This window comes from Stenella coeruleoalba (genome assembly GCF_951394435.1).
Source record: "Stenella coeruleoalba genome assembly, chromosome: 19".
NCBI classification, from domain to species: Eukaryota; Metazoa; Chordata; class Mammalia; order Artiodactyla; family Delphinidae; genus Stenella; species Stenella coeruleoalba.
Window position 1 is genome coordinate 53,239,041 of NC_137165.1, and position 21,088 is coordinate 53,260,128.

The following is a 21,088-nucleotide window of genomic DNA, read 5'->3' on the forward strand; positions in this document are numbered from 1 at the left end:
CAGCCCCTTGGGCACCTCTGGGTAACCCCAGCCCGCTGAGGAACACAGTTAGCAAAGTGCTGAGATGCCCGACCAAGTTTCCCTCCAGGCTGGACTCTCTACTCTGTCTCCCTGATAGGAGGCTGTCCAGCCTGAAGTGTACCCCAGCTTTAAGGGGGGGGGGCGCCTGTTTTCCGAGGAGACTTCAGGCCCTATAGCCAGAGCAGTTTGAGTCCCAGCTGCTCCCCTTCCTGGCTGTGTGAGCTTGGGCAAGTTACTCAACCCCTCTGAGCTTCCATTCTTTTTTTGTTTTGTTTTGTTTTTGGTTTTGTTTTTTTTACCATACGCAGTCCTCTCACTGTTGCGGCCTCTCCCGTTGCGGAGCACAGGCTCTGGACGCGCAGGCTCAGCGGCCATGGCTCACGGGCCCAGCCGCTCTGCGGCACGTGGGATCTTCCCGGACCGGGGCACGAACCCGTGTCCCCTGCATCGGCAGGCAGACTCTCAACCACGGCGCCACCAGGGAAGCCCTGAGCTTCCATTCTTATCCACAAAATGAAAGCGATGATAATGTCTATCTCGAAGGGTGTTTTGAGGACAAAGCGGGATAATGCACGCGAAGGGCCGAGGAAGCCCTGGCCCACCTGGGGCCCTGACCCTGTCCTGCCCCCAACGGCCCTCGGCGTTCTACCAAGCCGGGGCTGCCGAGTGCTCTGCTACACGGTAATGTCCCCTATGCGGGACTTCTCAAAAACAAAGGCTTGCCCTCGAGTTGTTCCCTTTTTTTGCACCAAGCTGCATATGTGGCATCTTAGTTCCCCGACTAGGGCTAGAACCCGTGCCCCCTGCCGTGGAAGCACAGTCTCTTAACCCCTGGACCGCCAGGGAAGTCCGCAAGTTGTTCGCTTTTTAATCCTTACTTTTATGTTGTGTGGATTTTACCTTAAAAAAAAATTAATTTAAAGAACCAAAACAACAGCAAAACATTTCCGAATCATTTGAACACTGCCTTGAATATTTGGCTTACTTTAATTGAAAACAGGTCTTAATCAGAAGATAGGCAATAATGCCTGCGTGTTTTAAAGTTAAATGTTTCTAGTAAAGTTCTGTAGAAACAGGAAAAGAAAGTAGGGACCATCTTGATTATGGTTCCCAGCCCAGAGCCCAGGTCTTTAGGTGGTTTTATTAGGTAAATGCCCAGAGGCTGCTGGCCTCCAGGCCCTCTGAAGCATCCAGCTCATCACCACAAGGGCCTTTACTCCACGGGGAGGAGGAGGAGAATATATCTCTTAATCCCTCACCTATGAAGCTGGTGGAATTATCCCCATTTTATAGATGAGGAGACTGAGGTCAATAAGATCAAAAGGTGCAGTAGTCCTGACACCCTTGAGCCTGCACTCCCTTCCTTATAGGCTGTGAGCACCAAGGGAGCTGCCCTGCTTGACCTGGAGCCATCCGTCCATCTTTCCTTCTGTCTCTGCATCCATCCACCTCTCCGCAGAGCTGAGGCTTCACCCTAGAGCATCTGTGCAGAGTGAGGAAAGGACTAGAACATGCTCTAAAGCCCTCTGCAACAAGACCCAGGAAGGTGTGAGCTCAACCCAGACCCTGAAGGTAGGAATCTGGGTAGCCGAGTGGGCTGGACCCCAGGTACCAGCTGCTTTGCTTGCTTGCTTATCTGATTTTCAACAACTACGTCCTAATGCCGCATGGGGGCCAGCACTCTTCTGGCAGTGGAGATGCAGCGCGAATGAGACAGAAAGAGGGCAGCGAGGGAGGTGAGCAGGGTGAAGTGATGGAGAGGCACATGGGGTAGAGGGGGAGCTGCCTCAGGCAGCCAGGGAGGGCTGCTTGGAGGAGGTGGCGCTCAAGCTGGGACCAGAATGATGAGAAGGAGCTACGTGCTCTGCTGTGTGATGATCTTATCTGGGGAGGAAGGGACCAGCAGGGGCAGAGGCCCAACGTTTATGGAGCACCTGCTGGAGACTTTTTTTTAACCAGCTTTACTGAGATATAGTTCACATTTAATTTATGTAATTCACATAAAACTCATCCATTTAAAGCGTACAGTTGAATGGTTTTTAGTATATTCACAGGTGTATGTAACCATCACCACTGTCAACTGTAGAACATTTTCATCATCTCAGAGTGAAACCCACGCCCCTTAGCTGTCATCCTCCAGCCCCCTCCCCCAGCCCTAAGCCACGACTCATCCTTCTGTCTATAGATTTGCCTCTTCTGGACTTGTATTTGGACCCCTGGAGTAAGTGGTCTCTGTGTCTGGCTTCTTTCACCTGGCGTAACATCCCCCAGGTTCATCCACACTGTAGCCCGTCTCAGCGTAGCATCCCTGTTCGTGGCTGAGTAATAGTCCACTGTGTGGATTAACACATTTTTTGTATCCATTTGTATGTTTTTTTCCCACAGGTCATAGTACACTTTAAAAAAAATCTTAATATTATAGTTGATGTACAATGTGTTAGTTTCAGGTGTACAGCAAAATGATTCAGTTATACGTGTACATTTATCTCTTCTTTTTAAGATTCTTTTCCTATATAGGTTATTACAGAATATTGAATAGAGTTCCCTGTGCTATACAGGAGGTCCTTGTTGATTATGTTATGCATAGTGGCGTGTGTATGTTAATCCCAACCTCCTAATTTATCCCTCCCCCCATCCATTTGTATGTCGGTGAGCATTTGGGTTGTTTATACCTTTGGGCCGCAATGAACAGGCCGCTGTGACCATTCCTGAACAAGTTTCTGTGGCCACGCTGCCTGAGTGTGTGTCATGCGTGCAGTCGTTTGATGCCCAGGACACCTCTCCGGCGGAGCGGGTTATTCCTCCCTCGTAAGGTGAGGACTTGGGTGACCCATGGTCAAGTGCAGGTTAAACCCTGGCCACCCGGCTCCAGTCTGTGCTTTTGACCACAAGCCCTCAGCACCTCCTCACAGAGGCTTGGTAGGTGCGGAGCGGTGAGGGGCCCAGGGTGCCCTGATGGGGTGGGGAAGGAACAAGGAGGAGACAAAGCCACAAAGGGTCCAGAGGCCCCAGTGAGAAGTTTGGACTTTGCTTTAAGTGAGAGCTGGAGATCCTGGCCTAGCGTTGAGCAGGGAGTGACATGGTATGATTTGCACGTTTCAAAGGTGGATTCTGCCGCCGTGTGGAAAATGGTCCCGGGGTGGGAGCTCGGGGGGGCAGCAGGTAGAGGAATCTGGAGGCTGTGGTCCTTCAGATGAGAGGCGACGGTGGCTCTTCTAGGAGCTGGACAGAGAGTGGGGAGCGGACAGACTGGGAACAGAGGTGGCTGCTGCCTTGCCCGGCCGTCCCACACCTCGGCGTCCGTCCCATGGCTGGAGGGCTCCTGTGTGACTCTCCCCTGAGTTGGCAGATGGATGTGAGGTCCCTGGCCTTGTGCGAGGGGAGAGAAATCAAACCTGCCCCAGCAGCCTTGGGACGTGGGGAGAGGAAATAGTGAAGGGTTTTAGCAAGAAAAAAGTCACGGGCAGTGTGAGAGATGAAATGGAGAGAATAGATGAGGCGGAGGTGTTAGTTCTGGTGGGTCAAGGGGGGTGTGGGTGTCAGTGGCACCATGATGGCTATGGAAAAGCCCCAGGTGGAGGTAAACTGCTACTTCCTCCTGGCTGGGCCATTTGGCAAGATCCATTGAAATTCAAGATGCAATTACTCTTCAATCCAGCAACTCCACTTCTAGAAGTTCGTCTTGCGATAATACTGGGACAAGTACACACGGTATAGGCAAGGGTGTTCGTTAACACTGGACATGAATCTAAACAACCATCAGTCTGGAATTAAGTAAATCTTGGTACATTCCACTCAGTGAAACCTTCCCAGTCATCAAGAAAGATCAGGTAAAGCTATCTGTCTGCATTGACAGGGAAGGATGTCCACGCTATAGAAGAAAAGGTATGAGTGCGTGTAAAATGTTAAGTACACGTGTCCTTTTCCAAGTGCAGAGAGGCACCTGGAGAGGGGTGCACACCGAGCTCTTTCCTGGAACGTGGGGTGACAGGCGGGCCAGGAGTTCACTTTTCTGCTTTACAGTCTTCTGAGTCTTTTTTTTTTTTTGTGGCAAGGTTCACATATCATCTTTATCATTAAGATATAATATTCTTCCTTTGTGAAAAGAAAAAAGTACCAGACAGGTGGCAGTTTCACTTTCCTTTGAAAGAGGAACCTGCCAACCCTGGGGGACAGGGACCGGTACGTTGGCTTTCTCATCTACCTGGGAATTAGGCTGAGCTGCTCCTTCCTTGCTCAAAGCCCAGGGATCTCTCCTCTGAGAACCACCTGCTCCCTGCACAGCTGTGGGCCCCTTGTCTGTGGGCTGCCTGGAGCCTTTCCCCTTGTCCTCCCCCAAGCCCTGCCCCCAGGACGAAGGCAGGGCTCTTTGGCCAAGGAAGCTGCCTCTGGCCCCCTGGCCTGCTCTGGCCAGGCTGATAAGGTGGCCAAGATCACGGCAGCTCTGCATCCCTGGCCCTCAATGTTCCTTTCTGGGTGAGGTCCTTGCCTGAAGCAGAGAGACTGGAAATGGAACGAGGTGGTGAGCTGGGGACCTCCCAGACCCCTGCTGCCCTGGAATGCAAATGAAGGATGAAAATACACCTTCTCACCCTGCCCCACACAGCCCAGAGTCAGTCTCTGCTTCATGGTTTAGTGTCCAGAGTTAGGTTTTTGTTCTGTTTTGTTTTTTCATTGATATACTTTTATTTGAGAATGTTTAAATCAATACAGAGAAACTAAATTTCAGAGACACTGAATATCATGAGTTTGGATATCATTACTTTATGGTAAAAGAAACACGGAAATTATTTACATGATGAAAGATTTCAGAACTTCAGTGGCAGCTTCACGTGATGCCATTTCGATAGTGACTTATTTTAGTCGACGTATTTTCCAAGAACGTCACCGTCTCTAAAGAAGAAATCATCCTTGTCGTCTAGAACTACTTTGGTGCCTTCATATTCTGGGAGAAGAGCTTTATCTCCCACTTTCACACTAACTGGTTGAATCTCTCCACCCTTTCCTTTAGAGCCGGATCCAACAGCTACTACCGTTGCTTGCAGTACTTTTCCTTGTGATTTTTCTGGAAGCATAATGCCTCCTTTGGTTACAATTTCGGCTGCACTTCTTTCAACCTTCGCCTCCCTTCCCGGAAATCCAGAGTTAGGTTTGAACCAACTTTCTACAGGTTGTTCTCAGTCTGGGCTGCCTGCCCAGGTACCACCCTGACACCCTGGACTGTCCCCGTGTCCCCTCCTGTCCTGCCGCCTCTTGACACACCTGTGCCCCCTCCCTGTTTCCATTCCAGTTGCCCCACCCCCCCGCCCACCATGGCCTCCGCTGACAAGAATGGCGAGAGCGTCTCCTCGGTGTCCAGTAGCCGCCTGCAGAGCCGGAAGCCACCCAACCTATCCATCGCCATCCCTCCGCCCGGGACCCCGGACCCCAGCGAGCAGGCCAGCATGCTGCCCCAGGTAAGGGAGCAGCTGGGCGCTCGGCGCCCTGCCACCGGCCACCGCTGTGCTCCCATGACACCTTTCGGGCAGTTTCACTTCCCGGAGGAGGGCTTTCTGGAGCCACAGCTGCCCTGTGTCCCTGCTGTAGGCTGTACCCTGTCCTTCCTGGCCCCACACTTCACAGGGGGTGGGCCCTGAGCTCAGTCTCTGTCTCATGGTGGGCCAGGGAAAATAAGAAACACTTGCCGGTTCCGCCGGGAATTGGCTGTTTCCGTTCCCTTGCCCGAGCCCTGGCCCTTCTGCGGGCGGTGGGCTGCCTGTGACTTGGGGGAAGGGGCACAGCGCGCCTGCAGCACCAGCAGCTGGATCCCAGCGCCCAGCTCCTGCGGGGGAACGGGGGGGGGGGGGAATCAACGTTGCCAGCAGTCCGGTCCGGACCAGCGTTCCATAAAGAGCTCATTGAGAACTAGCTGCAAAGAGCGTGGGCTAAAAAAAAAAAAAAAAAAAAAAAAAAAAAAAGGCTTCCCTGGTGGCGCAGTGGTTGAGAGTCCGCCTGCCGATGCAGGGGACACGGGTTCGGGCCCCGGTCCGGGAGGATCCCACATGCCGCGGAGCAGCTGGGCCCGTGAGCCGTGGCCGCTGAGCCTGCGCGTCCAGAGCCTGTGCTCCGCAACCGGAGAGGCCACAGCAGTGAGAGGCCCGCGTACCGCAAAAAAAAAAAGAAAAAAAGAGCGTGGGCTCCCCGCGCAGCCTGGGGCACCGGGGAGGCTGTCTCATGCCGCCCACTCATGCCAAGGGCTCTTTCAAACATGTAAAGCCAGGCGAGGCCAAGGCTTAGCCACGGCTAAGGCCTAAGGCAGGAGCGCTGGATAGGGAGCTAGGGAAGCGTGTGCTGGGATCGCCGAAGACACTAGAAAATGACGATTTGACCCTCGGAATGAAAGCAGCTTGGGGTAGACTCGGGTCGAGGTTTGTTCTGTCTGGGTCTTCACATTGGGAGCCAGAGCAGAGCCAGCCTGGGATCTGGGCTGCAGGCAGTCACAGCCCATGCTCCTGCCCGCTGTCCACAGAGGCCCAGGAACCCAGCCTTCCTGAAGAGCGTCAGCCTCCAGGAGCCGAGGGCACGATGGCAGGAGGGCGGCTCGGAGAAGCGCCCCGGCTTCCGCCGCCGACAGGCCTCCCTGTCCCAGAGCATCCGCAAGTGAGCACGCCCGCCGCGTCCCCACCTCCTCCCCACCCACCCTGGGCCAGTCAACTCTTGGGACCTGGGCCCTGGGCCCTTCCCGGGAGGCACGGGCAGGCAGCCCATGGTCCAGGTGGGGAAACTGAGGCCCAGGCTGCTCTGTGCCTGGTAGGAAGCCACAGTGAGGAGGCTGAGGGGAGTCAGGGAGCTGGGGGTGGACCCCTGCCCTTCACAGCAGCTCCCGGGGCCTTCCCAGCTCAGCCCTCAAGCTCTTGACTTGAATCCCCCTCTGCCCATCTGGTTCCTGGGCACCGAACCAGGGGTCAAGGGGAAGCTGATCTGCCCCTCCCACTGCGTACGCACACACACGTGCCCCCTCACCTCCCCTGCACACACGCACGTGCCCCGTCACCTCCCCTGTACACACGCACGTGCCCCGTCACCTCCCCTGCACACACAAACGTGCCCGTCACCTCCCCTGCACACACACGTGCCCTGTCACCTCTCTTGTCACCTCTCTGCGCACATGGCCTTTCTCTCATTGCGGTCGCTCCCCTGTCACACACCTGCCTGCTCCCCACCCCATCTGCTCCCGCAGGGGCACGGCCCAGTGGTTCGGGGTCAGCAGCGACTGGGAGCTGAAGCACCAGCACTGGCAGCGCAGGAGCCTGCGCCACTGCAGCGCCCGCTACGGCCGGCTCAAGGCCTCGTGCCAGCGGGACCTGGAGCTCCCCAGCCAAGAGTTGCCCTCCTTCCAGGGCACCGAGTCTCCAAGACCCTGCAAGATGCCCAAGGTGGGCTCCAGCGGGGGCTGCGGGGCGGCAGATGACTTGGCCCAGGGCCCAGTTGACTATGCTCACCACCTCCCTCCCGTCCAGATTGTGGATCCCCTGGCCCGAGGACGGGCGTTCCGCCACACGGTCGAGGTGGACCGGCCCCACGCCCCGCACCCACCCCTGACCCCTGGGGTCCTGTCCCTCACCTCCTTCACCAGCGTCCGCTCCAGCGGCTATTCCCACCTGCCCCACCGCAAGAGGATCTCTGTGGCCCACATGAGCTTTCAAGCTGCCACGGCCTTCCTCAAGGTAAAGACACCTCTGCCCAGCCTGCTCCCTCTCTCTCCCCAGAGCATCTCTCTCCCCAGGCATCTCTCTCCCCAGGCATCTCTCTCCCCAGAGCATCTCTCTCCCCAGGTGTCTCTCTCCCCAGGCATCTCTCTCCCCAGAGCATCTCTCTCCCCAGAGCATCTCTCTCCCCACGCATCTCTCTCTCCAGAGCATCTCTCTCCCCAGAGCATCTCTCTCCCCAGGCATCTCTCTCCCCAGAGCATCTCTCTCCCCAGAGCATCTCTCTCCCCAGGCATCTCTCTCCCCAGAGCATCTCACTCCCCAGGCATCTCTCTCCCCAGAGCATTTCTCTCCCCAGGCATCTCTCTCCCCAGAGCATCTCTCTCCCCAGAGCATCTCTCTCCCCAGAGCATCTCTCTCCCCACGCATCTCTCTCTCCAGAGCATCTCTCTCCCCAGAGCATTTCTCTCCCCAGGCATCTCTCTCCTCAGAGCATCTCTCTCCCCAGAGCACCTCTGTCCCCAGGCATCTTCCTCTGTGCCAAGGGCAGTGGTTGCTCCGGGATCCCTGGGCGCCAGACCCACGTCCTTCTAGTGGTCCCACTAGAAGTGGTCCACTTCTAGTTGTCCCTAGTGTGGACAGCTGGTTTCTGCACTGACACATAAGGTGGAAAGTAGGAAGTGAAATGTGCAGGCACCACTCACTGACCTGTGTTTACTGAACCCCCTTATGTGCTGGGCACAGGGGCTACAGAGTGAGTTGAGCCAGTGTCACTGCCCTAGAGGAGCCCTCAGCTCGGGTGAGGGCAGGTGTCAACCATTCAGTGTGATAAGTGCTGGGGCCCACCCATAGGAGAGGCTGGTGTCAGGGAAGGCACTTGAGAAATATAAGGAAAGGTTTGCCAGGAAGGGAACAGCATTGTCAGCAAGGGGAACGGCCTATGCAAAGGCCTGGAGGTAGGAGGGAGTAGCAGGTGGTTTTAGTGAAGTGTGTTTACAAGAGGAATGACAGGAGATGGGATCAAAAGGTCAGCAGGGGCCTGGTGTGCCGTGCCAAGAAGCCGGTGGGAATAAGGGTGCAGGATGAGTGGTGGGGTGTCAGGTGCCCAAGCCAGAGGGCCGGAGGTCACCAGGGAGAAGTTAAGAGCCAACCATGTAGAGATTGCTGCAGTCAGGCTACGCAGGAGCCGGAGCCCGGTCCTGGCCTCTCTCGCAGATGCACATGCTCTGGGCAGGGTCCCACCTCCCCAGACAGATGGGCTTGACAGACTCCTTTGGTGTCAGGGGCAGGGGTACCTGACCTGGGCTTGACGCCCATGCTTCTGTCTGGCACAGGGGCGCTCGGTAATGGATGCCGCAGGACAGCGGTGTCGGGTGGTCAAGCGCAGCTTTGCCTACCCCAGCTTCCTGGAGGAGGACGCGGTCGATGGAGCAGAGACATTCTACTCCTCATTTTTTAGTAAGGCAAGCATGGCGTGTGTGGGCCCTCGGGGTCGGGGGACCGGGGTGGGTGGGAGCCAGGAGAGGTCACCCGGCCTCAGTCATGCTCTGCTGGGAGCCCCTGGGATGTCCAAAGGCCCGTCGGTGGGATGGGGGTGCGTCTTTCTGTCGGCAGGGCAAGGACCTGGGGTGAGGAAGGGTGCCAGCCGGGAAAGTCCCCATCAGGGCCCACAAACACGTGCCTTCTACCTCCCTTCCAAAGAGCCTGTCCGGCTTTGTCCTGCCCTTTGATTGAGCTACTGGGGGCAGTGCTGGAGACAGTGACTCCTCACATTGTCTCCTTCTGTGTCCCCGACTCCACACCCACTCCAGGAAGAAATGAGCTCCGTGCCTGACGATGTGTTTGAGTCGCCCCCACTCTCTGCCAGCTACTTCCGGGGCATCCCACGCTCGGCCTCCCCGGTCTCCCCCGAAGAGGTGCAGATCCCTCTGTGAGTTCTGGGCAATCCTCCAGGTGGAGGGAGGTGGCACTGTGGAGGAAGAGCCCAACGACCCTGCCAGGGGGCTTCCCTAGACCACAGGTCCCTCCGGACCCCCGTCATGGGATGTGGGAGGGGAGGACACCAGGCTGAGACCACCATCCTCACCAGGAAGGAGTCTGACCGAGCCCCGGTGCCCGCGGCCAAACGTGGCAAGCGTATCGCATCCAAGGTGAAGCACTTCGCCTTCGACCGGAAGAAGCGGCACTACGGCCTGGGCGTTGTGGGCAACTGGCTGAACCGCAGCTACCGCCGCAGCATCAGCAGCACCGTGCAGCGCCAGCTGGAGAGCTTCGACAGCCACCGGTGAGCCACGCGGGCCTGGGGCCCCACCCACTCTGTGACAGTGCGGGGAGAGCCACTCCCAGGCATAGGCCCAGGGGAGAAGGGCTGAGAGCCATCCAGGAGGGCCTGGGAGCTTCCAGGTTCCCCTGGGGCCCCTCCCGAATCTCCCCTTATTGTTCATCGAGTCTTTGGGTCAGGGGAGCAGGGACGGCCCCTAGGGTCACCCTACAAGCATGCACGTCACCTGGGAAGGGTTGTCGGGTGTTGCTGCCTCTTTTCCACCCTCCCCGCTTTCTGGACTTGCTTCCTCTGCGGGGAGCAGGGCGGGCGGGGTAGGTCAGAGGGGCAGTTAGAAGCTGTGACCACGAGTGAAGGGACTGTGAAGAGGCCTGCACACAGACCTTGGGGGAAGCCAGAGGATTGGGAAGAGGCCATTCTCAAAGAACGTACAATTAGCAGCAACCTGCTAGACATTGGACCCTAAGTTTAAAAAAATTAAGTGATAGCAGGTGTGGTGAGTGTCCTGGAGAAGGAGGACAGAGACTGGGAGTGAACAACTGGTGGGGGGCAGCGTCGTCAGGAGCAGCAGCAGTTAGCTGGGTGAAGAGAGACGGCAAGGGCATCCCAGGCAACGGAAGCATCATGTGCAAAGGCCCTGGGGCTGCGGGGATTGGGGTTTGTTCCAGGAACTGCAGGAGAAGGAGAGGAAGGAGGCCAGGGAGGTGGGCAGACGTAGCAAGGCCTTGCAACCAGTGGGGAAGGAGCCATGTTAGACTTTATCCCCAGGGCAGCAAGAAGCCATGGAAAGGATTTAAGCTGGGAGAGACGCAGAGAGGTGCATTTTAAGAGTTGCTGTGGAGAAGGATGAGTTGGAGGGGAGTAGTGGAGGATAGGGAGCAGGTGCGAGCTGTCGGCGGCTGGGGCTGAGGGTTGGGATGTGACTTTGGCTCCGCTGACCCGAGACCTCTGCCCGCAGGCCCTACTTCACCTACTGGCTGACCTTCGTCCACGTCATCATCACACTGCTGGTGATTTGCACGTACGGCATCGCGCCGGTGGGCTTCGCCCAGCACGTCACCACCCAGCTGGTGAGTGGGGCTAGGGAAGGGGGGCTCCGCCCTGGGGATCCTAGCCTCCCCCAAGAGGCGGCAGCATCTTGGGCCACCCAGGCCCTCCCACAGCAACAACCTGGCCCAAGCAGGAGGGTGCTCTGGGCTCACCACTGCTGTGCTTCTCAGCCCCTTCCCCGGAGGCCCTTTCCTGGGACAGAGAAACCCCTGACCGCCCCGTCCTTCCGCCTCTGCACCAGGTACTCAGGAACAGAGGTGTGTACGAGAGCATGAAGTACAGCCAGCAGGAGAACTTCTGGATCGGCCCCAGCTCGGTGAGGGGCCCAGGCAGGGACAGCGTCTCAGCAGGGAGCCTCTGGCCTCTGCCACCCCCAGCTGAGCAGGAAGGGGCTTGGCTTGCCTGGAAGCCCCCCTCATCAGGGGCCCCCAGGGGGAGACTCTCAACGGAGCAGCCAGGTCTGGACCCGAGCTCACTCCCCACCACCCTCCGCCCCCAGATTGACTTGATCCACCTGGGAGCCAAGTTCTCACCCTGCATCCGGAAGGACCAGCAGATCGAGCAGCTGGTGCTGCGGGAGCGAGACCTGGAGCGGGACTCGGGCTGCTGTGTCCAGAATGACCACTCGGGCTGCATCCAGACGCTGCAGCAGGACTGCTCGGTGGGGGCAGAGGCCCTCCGACCCCTGCGAGCCCCACCCTGGTCCCCTGCACCATCTCCACTTGCCCCAGCCTGGGGGAGGGGCCCTTCAAGGGCAGTGTCTACGTGGCCTCTGTCCTTCCTCTACCCTCCCTGGCATCACACACCCCTGCACGCAGCTCAGCACAGGGAGGGTGCCAACCTCCCCAGCCCCAGAGCGGTGAAAGCTGGGTCTTGGGAGTGTCAGTGGGGGTGGGGGTCTGGGAGATGAGCCTGAGCCCTGGACAGCAGGGCAAGAGCCCCGGCCCTGGAGGGGCCCTTGCCCACTCTGATGGTGGTGACCTTGTCCTAGCCGTGACCAGCCTGCCTCCATCCTCCAGGAGACTTTGGCCACTTTTGTCAAGTGGCAGGATGATACGGGGCCCCCCATGGACAAGTCTGCGCTGGGCCAAAAGCGGACATCGGGGGCCGTGTGCAACCAGGACCCCAGGTACAGTCCCGGGAGACCCACAGCTGAGCTGAGGAGATGGGGCTGAGCATCACGTGGTCTGTGCCACCCATGGGGATGTTGGCCAGTGGGCGTGGCAGGCCGGGGATGCCGTGGCCCCTCATTTTGCCCCCTCCGACCTCTGCTTCCAGAACCTGCGAGGAGCCGGCCTCCAGTGGTGCCCACATCTGGCCCGATGACATCACCAAGTGGCCGGTGAGTGTCCAGGGGGGAGAGTGGTCCGGGAAGGGTGGGGAGGGCCTGCGTGCTGCTGCACAGCCCTAGCCGCTGCCTGTGCCCCTCCTGGCAGATCTGCACGGAGCAGGCCAAGAGTAACCGCTCGGGCTTCCCGCACATGGACTGCCAGATTCGGGGCCGCCCCTGCTGCATCGGCACCAAGGGCAGGTGAGCTGGCCTGGGCCCTGGGCCCGGAGCCCCTGTGCTCCCCTCTGTCACCCACCGCCCAGCTGGCGTTCTCCCTCCCCACTCGGGGGCCGTCCGTGGTGTGGGCAGGTTCCTGCAGAGGGGCACCGCGTCCTGCCAGTGGTGCCTGCTGCGGCCGGGCACTGGGCACTAGGCGGGGGCGGGCAGGACTCAGGGCCCTGGCGTTCGCCTTGCCTCCCTGTCCCCCAGCTGTGAGGTCACCACTCGGGAATACTGCGAGTTCGTGCACGGCTATTTCCACGAAGAGGCCACGCTCTGCTCCCAGGTGAGGTGGGGTCTGGTGGGGCCCTGGGCACGAGCAGCCAGGCGCAGCAGCCTGTATGCTCCCCTGCAGCGGGTATCTGGTCCTGCCCCCTACATCGGGGCCTCGGACCCAGCGGGGTCCTAGGCGCTGACTGCCGTGCTCCCACCCCCAGGTGCACTGCTTGGACAAGGTGTGTGGGCTGCTGCCCTTCCTCAATCCCGAGGTCCCAGATCAGTTCTACAGGCTCTGGCTGTCTCTGTTCCTCCACGCGGGGTAAGAGGTGCCTCGCTGCCCACCCCCAGACCCCTGTGGTGCCCGCCCACCTGGACTCCCGGAGGAGGGGCCCCTGGGCCAGGGCGCAGCTGGCATGACCTGCCAGACCCCGCTGCTCCCGAAGTCGCTGGCTGGCAGACGGGGCGGGGGGCTGATGCCCGGTGTGTCCCCGCCCAGCGTGGTGCACTGCCTCGTGTCTGTGATCTTCCAAATGACCATCCTACGGGACCTGGAGAAGCTGGCCGGCTGGCACCGCATCGCCATCATCTTCATTCTCAGCGGCATCACCGGCAACCTTGCCAGTGCCATCTTCCTCCCGTACCGCGCGGAGGTAGGGACCCAGGATGCGGCAGGGAGGGCTAGCTCTACTGCTTCCACGCCTCCCGCCTGGCTTGGCCTGAGGGACGCACAGCCCCTGCCACGTCAGGCTCAACAGCGGATGGACAGCTAAGCTGGGGGCTTCCCGGCCAATTCCTTAGTCCATCCCGAGGCGCGAGGGAGCAGTGATGCCCCTGGGTCACGTGTAGAGGTCACCTCCAGGAAGACCTGGACCCCGTCCCTCACTCTGCCTCTTTGCTTCATTTCTCTCCGCGACCATGACCACCGCCTGCAGCGCGTCCCATAGCTGTGAGTTGGGCCATATGAAGTTGCCCTCGTGCAACCGTTCTTGACCCAAAGAAACGGCAGTGTTTTGATCAGCCAGCCTCACGCTGTGGGCTTGTTCAGTGTCGGTCTGTCCCTCCCCACGTGCGCTGCCTGGAGCAGTCTGTCTTGCTTATGACACTGGGCGTGCGCGTAGTAGGTGCTCAGTGTCGCAGAAAGGGTGGGTGGAACGAGCCCAGCTTTGTTCCAGCAGCTCCAGCTGCACCTCTCCTGCCCCCCGGCCGTCAGGTTCGGGGTCCCCACCCTGGGAGGGGCTCACGGAGAGGATGACCCAGGTCCTGGGGCTCCAGCCCGGCTGTGCCCAGGCCTCCCCACAGGCTCCCACGTGGCACCCGGAAGTGACCCTGTCCCCTCCCCATCCACCCACCGCAGGTGGGCCCGGCAGGGTCGCAGTTCGGCCTCCTGGCCTGCCTCTTCGTGGAGCTCTTCCAGAGCTGGCAGCTGCTGGAGCGGCCCTGGAAGGCCTTCCTGAACCTGTCGGCCATCGTGCTCTTCCTGTTCATCTGCGGCCTCCTGCCCTGGATCGACAACATCGCCCACATCTTTGGCTTCCTCAGCGGCCTGCTGCTGGCCTTCGCCTTCCTGCCCTACATCACCTTCGGCACGAGCGACAAGTACCGCAAGCGCGCCCTCATCCTCGTGTCGCTGCTGGTCTTCGCCGGCCTCTTCGCCTCGCTGGTCATCTGGCTCTACGTCTACCCCATCCACTGGCCCTGGATCGAGTACCTCACCTGCTTCCCCTTCACCAGCCACTTCTGCGAGAAGTACGAGCTGGACCAGGTGCTGCACTGACCACCTGCCTGGCGGGGCTGGCACGGCTGCTCCCACGCAGCGCTGAGGACGTGGAGACTGTGCCCGGGCCAGGCTGCCTGCCTGCACAGCGCCCACCCCCGCTCCAGAGACCCTGTGGGGCCGGCCCTGCTCCCAGGAGCTCTGCCCCCAGGAGAGGCTGAGTCCGCGGGAGACGGTCATCAAGGGCGGCTCCTTGGGGGACTGAGGGCCCCCTTCCCCAGGCCTGGGCTGGGGGACACTCCGAACATGTGTTTCTCTGCAGCTCAGGGCCCAGGCCCTGACATCACCCTGCTCCCCTGCTGTCAGGACCACTTCCTGGGGGGTGGGCTCCTTTCTTCCCAAGGTCCTGGGCTGCTGCCCATCTCCCACCTCTGGCTCTGCTGGTACGTTCCCCCTCCCCGTTGCTGTGAGCCTGCCCCTCCTGGGGACCTGGCTGGGGTTCCCACCAGGTTCCCAGCCCTGCCTGGCCACGGCCCCTACCTGTTTCCCCTCCCATCTCTGCCCTGTGAATCCACGCCCTGCACTCATCCGTGGCCTGGTGAGCCTGCCCATAACCTCCGGGTCCAAACCTTCTGGGACAGGGTTTGGCAGTGGCCTGGGGCAGAGAAGGAGCCAAGAGACACAGACCGGCAATCCGAGAGCCTCCGCTGAGCTCAGCAAACAGAGGCTGAACCTGCCCCGCACCCAGGCCCCCCAGCCCCTCCCAGCCCAGTCCCTTCCTTCAAGTCAGTGTTCTGCCTCCTGGGACTGGACTGACGCCAGCCAGCCAACCATCCTTTGCCTCACTCCTGCCCAGGTGAGGGCAGGGCCACCCCAAGGACCCGTGTCCAGGGGTTGTCCAAGGTCAATCAGACCTTTTTTTTTTTTTTTTACCAGTTTATATTATGGTCCTAATTTTTTTTAAAGTAACGCTAACTTTGTATGGACGATGTCTGAAATGTATTAAATGATATTCTTTAAGAAAGTATCGTCTTTTGATCTCCAGCCTCGCATAGAATAAAAACTGGAACTTTATTTTGGGAGTGGGGGGTGGCAGGGTCAGCCGTGAGGAGCTAGGGGGCAGGGGCTTGGCCCAAAGGGACAGTGGATGCCTGTGGGTCTTGTGGGAGATTTGGTTGGAGAAGAAGCCAGGTTGGGGTCACATGGAGGGGCTCAAGGGGGCCCTTGAGAAGGTGGTGTCAAATCTTTAGACCCCTGCGTTCCCCAAGCCCCATCAGGGGTCTGGCTGGGTGGAGAGGAGGGCCGTCCTGGCAGAAGCAGTGCGGTCCATTCCCTGCGCCCCCCAGCCCTTCATATCACACCCCGTGGGACAGAGGACCCACAGTAACCGTGGGTGCCCAGGGTGGGTGGGTGGGGAAGCTGGGAGGTGGCCCCTGCCCTTCCCTGCTCCCGGCTGCCTCCATTCCAGGGATGAGGATAGGAAGGGGCAGCCCTGGGCCTGGGGGAATAAGGGCCCCCTGAGCACCCGGCTCCTTTGGTGAGGACGCTGAAGCAGGGCTGCAGGCCGCCTCCCACTGTCCCCAATTCACCCACCCAGCCACGTGTGGGCACAGTTTGGATGCAGGGGGTCCAGGAGGCCTCGCGTGGACAGACTGGAGGATACAGCACTCGTGCCCCAACAGGGCAGCCTGGGCCGGGAGCAGCCGCCCCGCCCTCTCTTTATTTCACCCCCACCCCCCACCCCAGGACCCTCTGGGAATCACTGTCTCCCTTCAGGCTGAGCTGAGCTGAGCGACAGCAGGGCAGAGAAGGGGACAGCGGGACTGGGTAGGAGCCCCCAGCCTGCCTCCCCACACCCCTGGCACCCGTCCGTGGGCTCCCCGGGGGCGGCCAGTTCAGCAGTCGGTGTGCCTGCGCGGGGAGGCGTGGCCCCGCAGGGAGCACTACATCTCCCGAAGGCGAGTGAGCCCACGGCACACGGGCCCACAGGGTGGAAGCCGAACCTCTGGTAGAAGGGCACCAGCCTGTCCTTGCATGTGAGCACGGCCAGGTGCACGCCTGGATGGCCGCCCAGGTGGTGCAGGTGGCGCCGGAGCAGGATGGAGCCCTTGCCCTGCCTCCGGAGGGGTGGTGCACGGCCAGCACGTGCAGGTGGGCTGTGCGGCCCCCGGGCCTGTGCAGTGTCAGCGACTCCTGGGGGCAAGAGACGGACACGAGTCCAGGTCACCTCTGTGGACACCTGCACCCCCAAACCACCCCCACCTGGGCCAAGGGCAGGTGCCCCTGAGTGCCTCTAATCAGGACCCCCCTCCTACCCAAGGAGACCCCAAATTGGGACCTACATTCCCAGCCCTATGGCGGTCCCTTCATGAGGGCCTTGAGACCGCAAAGGACTGGTCTTGCCCTGGAGAGGACCCACGTCTGTGCTCATCTCTTATCTCGGAGGAAGAGATCCCAGCCTCCAGGCTCCTCCCCCCACCTGGCTGCCTCTGTGAGCACAGGAGGAGCTGGCACCATCGGGCAGTGGCCTCTCCCCCGGAGGCCCTCCTGGGGCTGGGCATCTCTGCCCCCAGCCCCTTCCTCACCAGAGTGAGTCTCTCCTCAGCCCACAGGGAGCCGACGATGAAGGCCACGAGGCGGCCCTCCACGAACCAGTCCAGGGACAGCTCAGGACACAGGGCCAGGAAGTGCCGGACCTGGTCCAGGTTCAGGGGGCAGATGCCCGAGACAGAGATGAAGGCTGTGGAGCCGGCCCTGGTGGTGACTCAGTGGTCACCGTGCCACATGCCCACTGTCCACTGAGCATCTGCTCGGATGCTGGGGGTGGGCTCCCTCAGCCCCCAGCCCTCCCCCACAGGAAAGCAGAGGATTCAGGGCTGCTCTTCCCCCCACTTTGCTGAACACACATGTGCTCTTGCACATGCACAGAAACACCCAGAGTCAGATACTCTGGGGTCCCAACTGCCAAGGGCAGGAGACTCGAGGGTCTTCTCTCCAAGGGCAACAGCGACAGAGTTCAGCAGCGTCCTGGATCCTGTTGGGGGGTTACCCACCCTCTCACTCAATCTCAGACACGCCAGGAGCATCCTCTGGGGTGAGGCAGCAAAACTCGGTGGGGAGTGTGTGGCGCCGCTGGTGACCTGGGGACTCTGGGATCCCAGGTGGCAGGCGCAGAGCCACAGGCTTCAGGTAGTGGATGCTCTGAGTGGACCTCCTGGCCGCTGCTGCTACCCTGGGGGGCCCCAGCTTCAGAAGTGGCCTCTGTGATGAGGAGGGCCCCTCTGCACCTGTTGCGGAGGAGCGACGGTCAGGGGTCTGGTCCTCAACTCCCGGGGGGCCGTCCAGGGTGATGGTGCATCTTGCCTCTTTTGTAGGGGACCTGGAGTGGGGAATCTGGGGGCTGGGGTGGAGCGGGCAAGCAGGGCGTGGACACTTCCTGCCCTGTCCCTGCTTACTGGGTCCCCGGGTCACTGTTTGTCTCTTTCCCTGACCGTCTGCTGATGTGCACTTCTTAGAGGTGGCCGTCCCTCCCTTACAAAGCCCCACGTCCTGCATGTCGCCCTGCCCTCCCTCCTCCACCTTCTCTCCCCACATCTCCAAGCCCCAAGCAGGGGACTCCCGTTCTTGAATTCTGGGAGCCCAGGTGCAGGGGTCCCACTTATCAGGACTGTGGGGCAGGGGCTCCAATGTTCCCCCCACAGAGCCAATCACCCCAGGGGCCATCCACAGGCTCAGGACCAGAAAAATCCAGACTCCTGGGTACACGGCTGTTGCAGCAAGTGTGGCCGGGCAGCACGTGACGTTGATCTCAGAGATGTCTAATCCCCCACCCGCCCCGCCTCCCTTTTACAGGAAGGTCGAAGTCAGCAGGGCTCCGGCCACCCTGCGCCTTGTCCCTGCGTGCTGAGGGTGAAACCTCAGATGGCACACGGTTGCAGAGGATTACAGTGGCTGGCTGAGGCCCCAGAGTTTGGGGGGAAGAGCACAGGGCTAAACTCATGGGTCCACTCTAATCCCTGCCTTGGCGCCAACTGGCTGGCACAGGCATTCACCCTCTGTCCCCTGGAAGCCTGGGCAAGCCCAGCTCTGAGGGTCCTTCCAGCTCTGGCAGCCTGAGTGTGCTATCATTTAGAGCACTTGCCTGGTGGCCAATTAGAACTGCAGACCCAGAGGGGAGGGGACAGTCCGGGTGCTGGATGTAAAGTCAACGTCATCAAATGTCCCGGTGTGGGGACGGCTCAGGGGCTTCTCTCCAGACCCCTGTTCGTAGGGTTTTGCTCTTTGTGCCACAGTCTCCCTCCAGCACCAGCTCCCTTGAGAGGGTCCTGCGACCACGGCTCCCCCAGCTCTGACTCTGCTCACCCTGCCCCCACTCTGCACTTCTTCTCCCCTTTAGGGGTCCCACCGTCACCCGCTCCAGCCTGGTCTCCTTTGGGGCCTCCTAGCCCGCCAGACAGGGATACACACATCTGGGCATCAGCTGTGGCTGGCTGCCAGGTCTCTGCTACAGGCTCTGTAGTCCCAGGCAAGTCCTGGGCTATGGCTGGGCTCCTGCTCCAGGGCTCCAGAACATTCTATGACAGTTGGAGGCAGGTTGTCCAGGGCACATGGTGAACCCCAGAGGGCCATGGGACCTGACTGCCCACCTGCCCCAGCAGAGCCTGGCCTCTGATCCGGCTGAGCCCCCACCCCACTAATGCTCCATAGCGGTGGGATGATGGATACAGACTTGGCTGTCCTCACGATGGAGCGGACATCTGAGTCACAGTATGGGAGGAACGTTCTGAGGGACCGCGTGTCCCCACAGGGAAGCTGGGGCCCAAGCTTGGGGATGTTCTCTCTGGGTTGGAGGGGGGAACCATTAACAGGAAGAAAGATGAGGAAATGAGCAGACCCAGGATCAGGACACACCCCAGAACCCAAGGAGGGGGTGGCCAGCAGCATCTCACGCAGCCCAGAGTGGAGAAAAGATCTTAGATTCCCCTAACAAGGAGGCTTCTGATGGCCGTTAAGAGTCCTTCCAGGGCTTCCCTGGTGGCGCAGTGGTTGAGAGTCTGCCTGCCGATGCAGGGGACACGGGTTCGTGCCCCAGTCCGGGAAGATCCCACATGCCGCGGAGCGGCTGGGCCCGTGAGCCATGGCCGCTGAGCCTGCGCGTCCGGAGCCTGTGCTCCGCAACGGGAGAGGCCACAACAGTGAGAGGCCCGGGTACCGCAAAAAAAAAAAAAGTCCTTCCAGGACAGAGGGGTGGGGTGGGTGGGGACCAGATGCAGTGTTTTGGGGGGCCCCGAAACACTCTGATGATACCTCTGAGACCCCAGTTTTCCCAGCAGAGCAACCAAAAGGCCTGGACAGGCAGGGAAGGCAGCCCTCAGTTCAGGCACTTGGGCAACTAGTTGCATTTTCTGGTGGTTTTGAGGGTGGCATCCTTTTCTCAGTCCTCCCCTGCACTTAAGATAGGCTCTGCACACCTGGCACGGGGCACATTTTGCCTAATCATAGTTACTTTTCCAACCATAGTCTGTCACTAGCAGGTTCCCCAGGGGACAGAGGCTGAGATGGAGAACTGTGTGCAGAAGTTTCACTGGGCGAGCTCCCGGGAGCGTATAAACCTCTGGAAAACAGAAATTGCATTGAACGTGTGGCGGCGATGTGCTAGATACAGAGACTAGGAGCCTATCAACTGGGTGGCGATTCCGTTGAGGAGGATGACACTTAGCTCGTTGATTTGCTGTGGATTTATTTTGAAGCCTCCTTTGCATAGATAGGCTGACATCACTGCAGGGCTGAACGTGGCCCCGTCCTTATTTAGGGTTCAAAATCTGCCATATTACACAGGCAGTTTCCTCAGGAACTTTCCAGACCTTTCTGCAACGGAGGTGTCAAAAGCAGGAAGAGTTCGCCACCTCCTGGAGAAAGAAGGGACCTACGGCTTCCTGAGCCTCTGGAGCCCAGCTCTCCAACGGAAAGATCCCGTGAGCCGCATATGTCATTTTCAATTTTCTAGTAGCCACACGAGAAAAAGCCAAAAGAAACAGGTTAATTTGATTTTAAAAAAATATTGTAGTTAACCCAATATATATAAAGTTATTGTCATTTCAACAAGGAATCAATATAAAAATTATCAGACATGTTTCATACTCTGTTTTTTTTTTTTCTTTTATACACTGAGTCTTCATAATCCAGTGTCAGTTCAGACCAGCCACATCTCAAGTGCTCAAGGCCCAAGGTGGTTAGGGGCCACGGCAGCGGGCAGCCCAGATCTAGAAACTGAAGTTTAAGGAGAGAGCAATGGTGGGGGGAGGCACGTGTGTATGTGTGTGCACGTGTGTGTGTATACACGTGTATATGTACGTATGTGCACGTGGGGTGAATGTGCCTGTGTAGGGTGTGTGTCTAGGACAAATGGAGAACTTGGGACTTGAGCAAAGACAGAGGTGTCCCAGAGACCTGTTGGCACCATCGGGACCTTTGAGAGAAGTTGGTTTGTTTTGTTCAATCATTCAACATAATTTGTTTAAAATTGACATATAGTTGATCTACAATGTTGTGTTAATTTCTGCTGT

At 59.2% G+C, this 21,088-nt stretch overlaps 2 protein-coding genes across 3 annotated transcripts; one reads left to right on the plus strand and one right to left on the minus strand.

Annotated features, from left to right (window-relative positions):
• Positions 1–1,401: 1,401 nt before the first annotated feature.
• Positions 1,402–15,662, plus strand: RHBDF2 (rhomboid 5 homolog 2). 2 transcript variants are annotated; one of them, XM_079905120.1, is made up of 18 exons: positions 1,402–1,593; positions 5,312–5,477; positions 6,530–6,660; positions 7,241–7,436; positions 7,521–7,727; positions 9,044–9,172; positions 9,521–9,639; positions 9,799–9,993; positions 10,949–11,060; positions 11,282–11,356; positions 11,540–11,701; positions 12,060–12,169; positions 12,319–12,382; positions 12,477–12,571; positions 12,800–12,875; positions 13,027–13,127; positions 13,305–13,458; positions 14,163–15,662. In XM_079905120.1, the coding sequence occupies exons 2-18, from the start codon at positions 5,334–5,336 to the stop codon at positions 14,580–14,582; spliced, it is 2,490 nt and encodes an 829-aa protein (XP_079761246.1). In that variant the 5' UTR covers positions 1,402–1,593; positions 5,312–5,333; the 3' UTR covers positions 14,583–15,662. The 2 variants fall into 2 exon arrangements, with proteins under 2 accessions (XP_079761246.1, XP_079761247.1); XM_079905121.1 differs by lacking the exons at positions 1,402–1,593; positions 5,312–5,477; positions 6,530–6,660; positions 7,241–7,436 and having other exon boundaries at positions 7,633–7,727; positions 9,044–9,167.
• Positions 15,663–16,417: 755 nt separating this feature from the next.
• AANAT (aralkylamine N-acetyltransferase) lies at positions 16,418–18,077 on the minus strand (the record flags this gene model as incomplete). The annotated part of the gene is given in 5 exon segments (XM_079905242.1): positions 16,418–16,465; positions 16,471–16,649; positions 16,652–16,715; positions 17,108–17,276; positions 17,584–18,077. Coding segments are annotated over 5 exon segments (954 nt in total).
• Between the last annotated feature and the right edge of the window lie 3,011 nt (positions 18,078–21,088).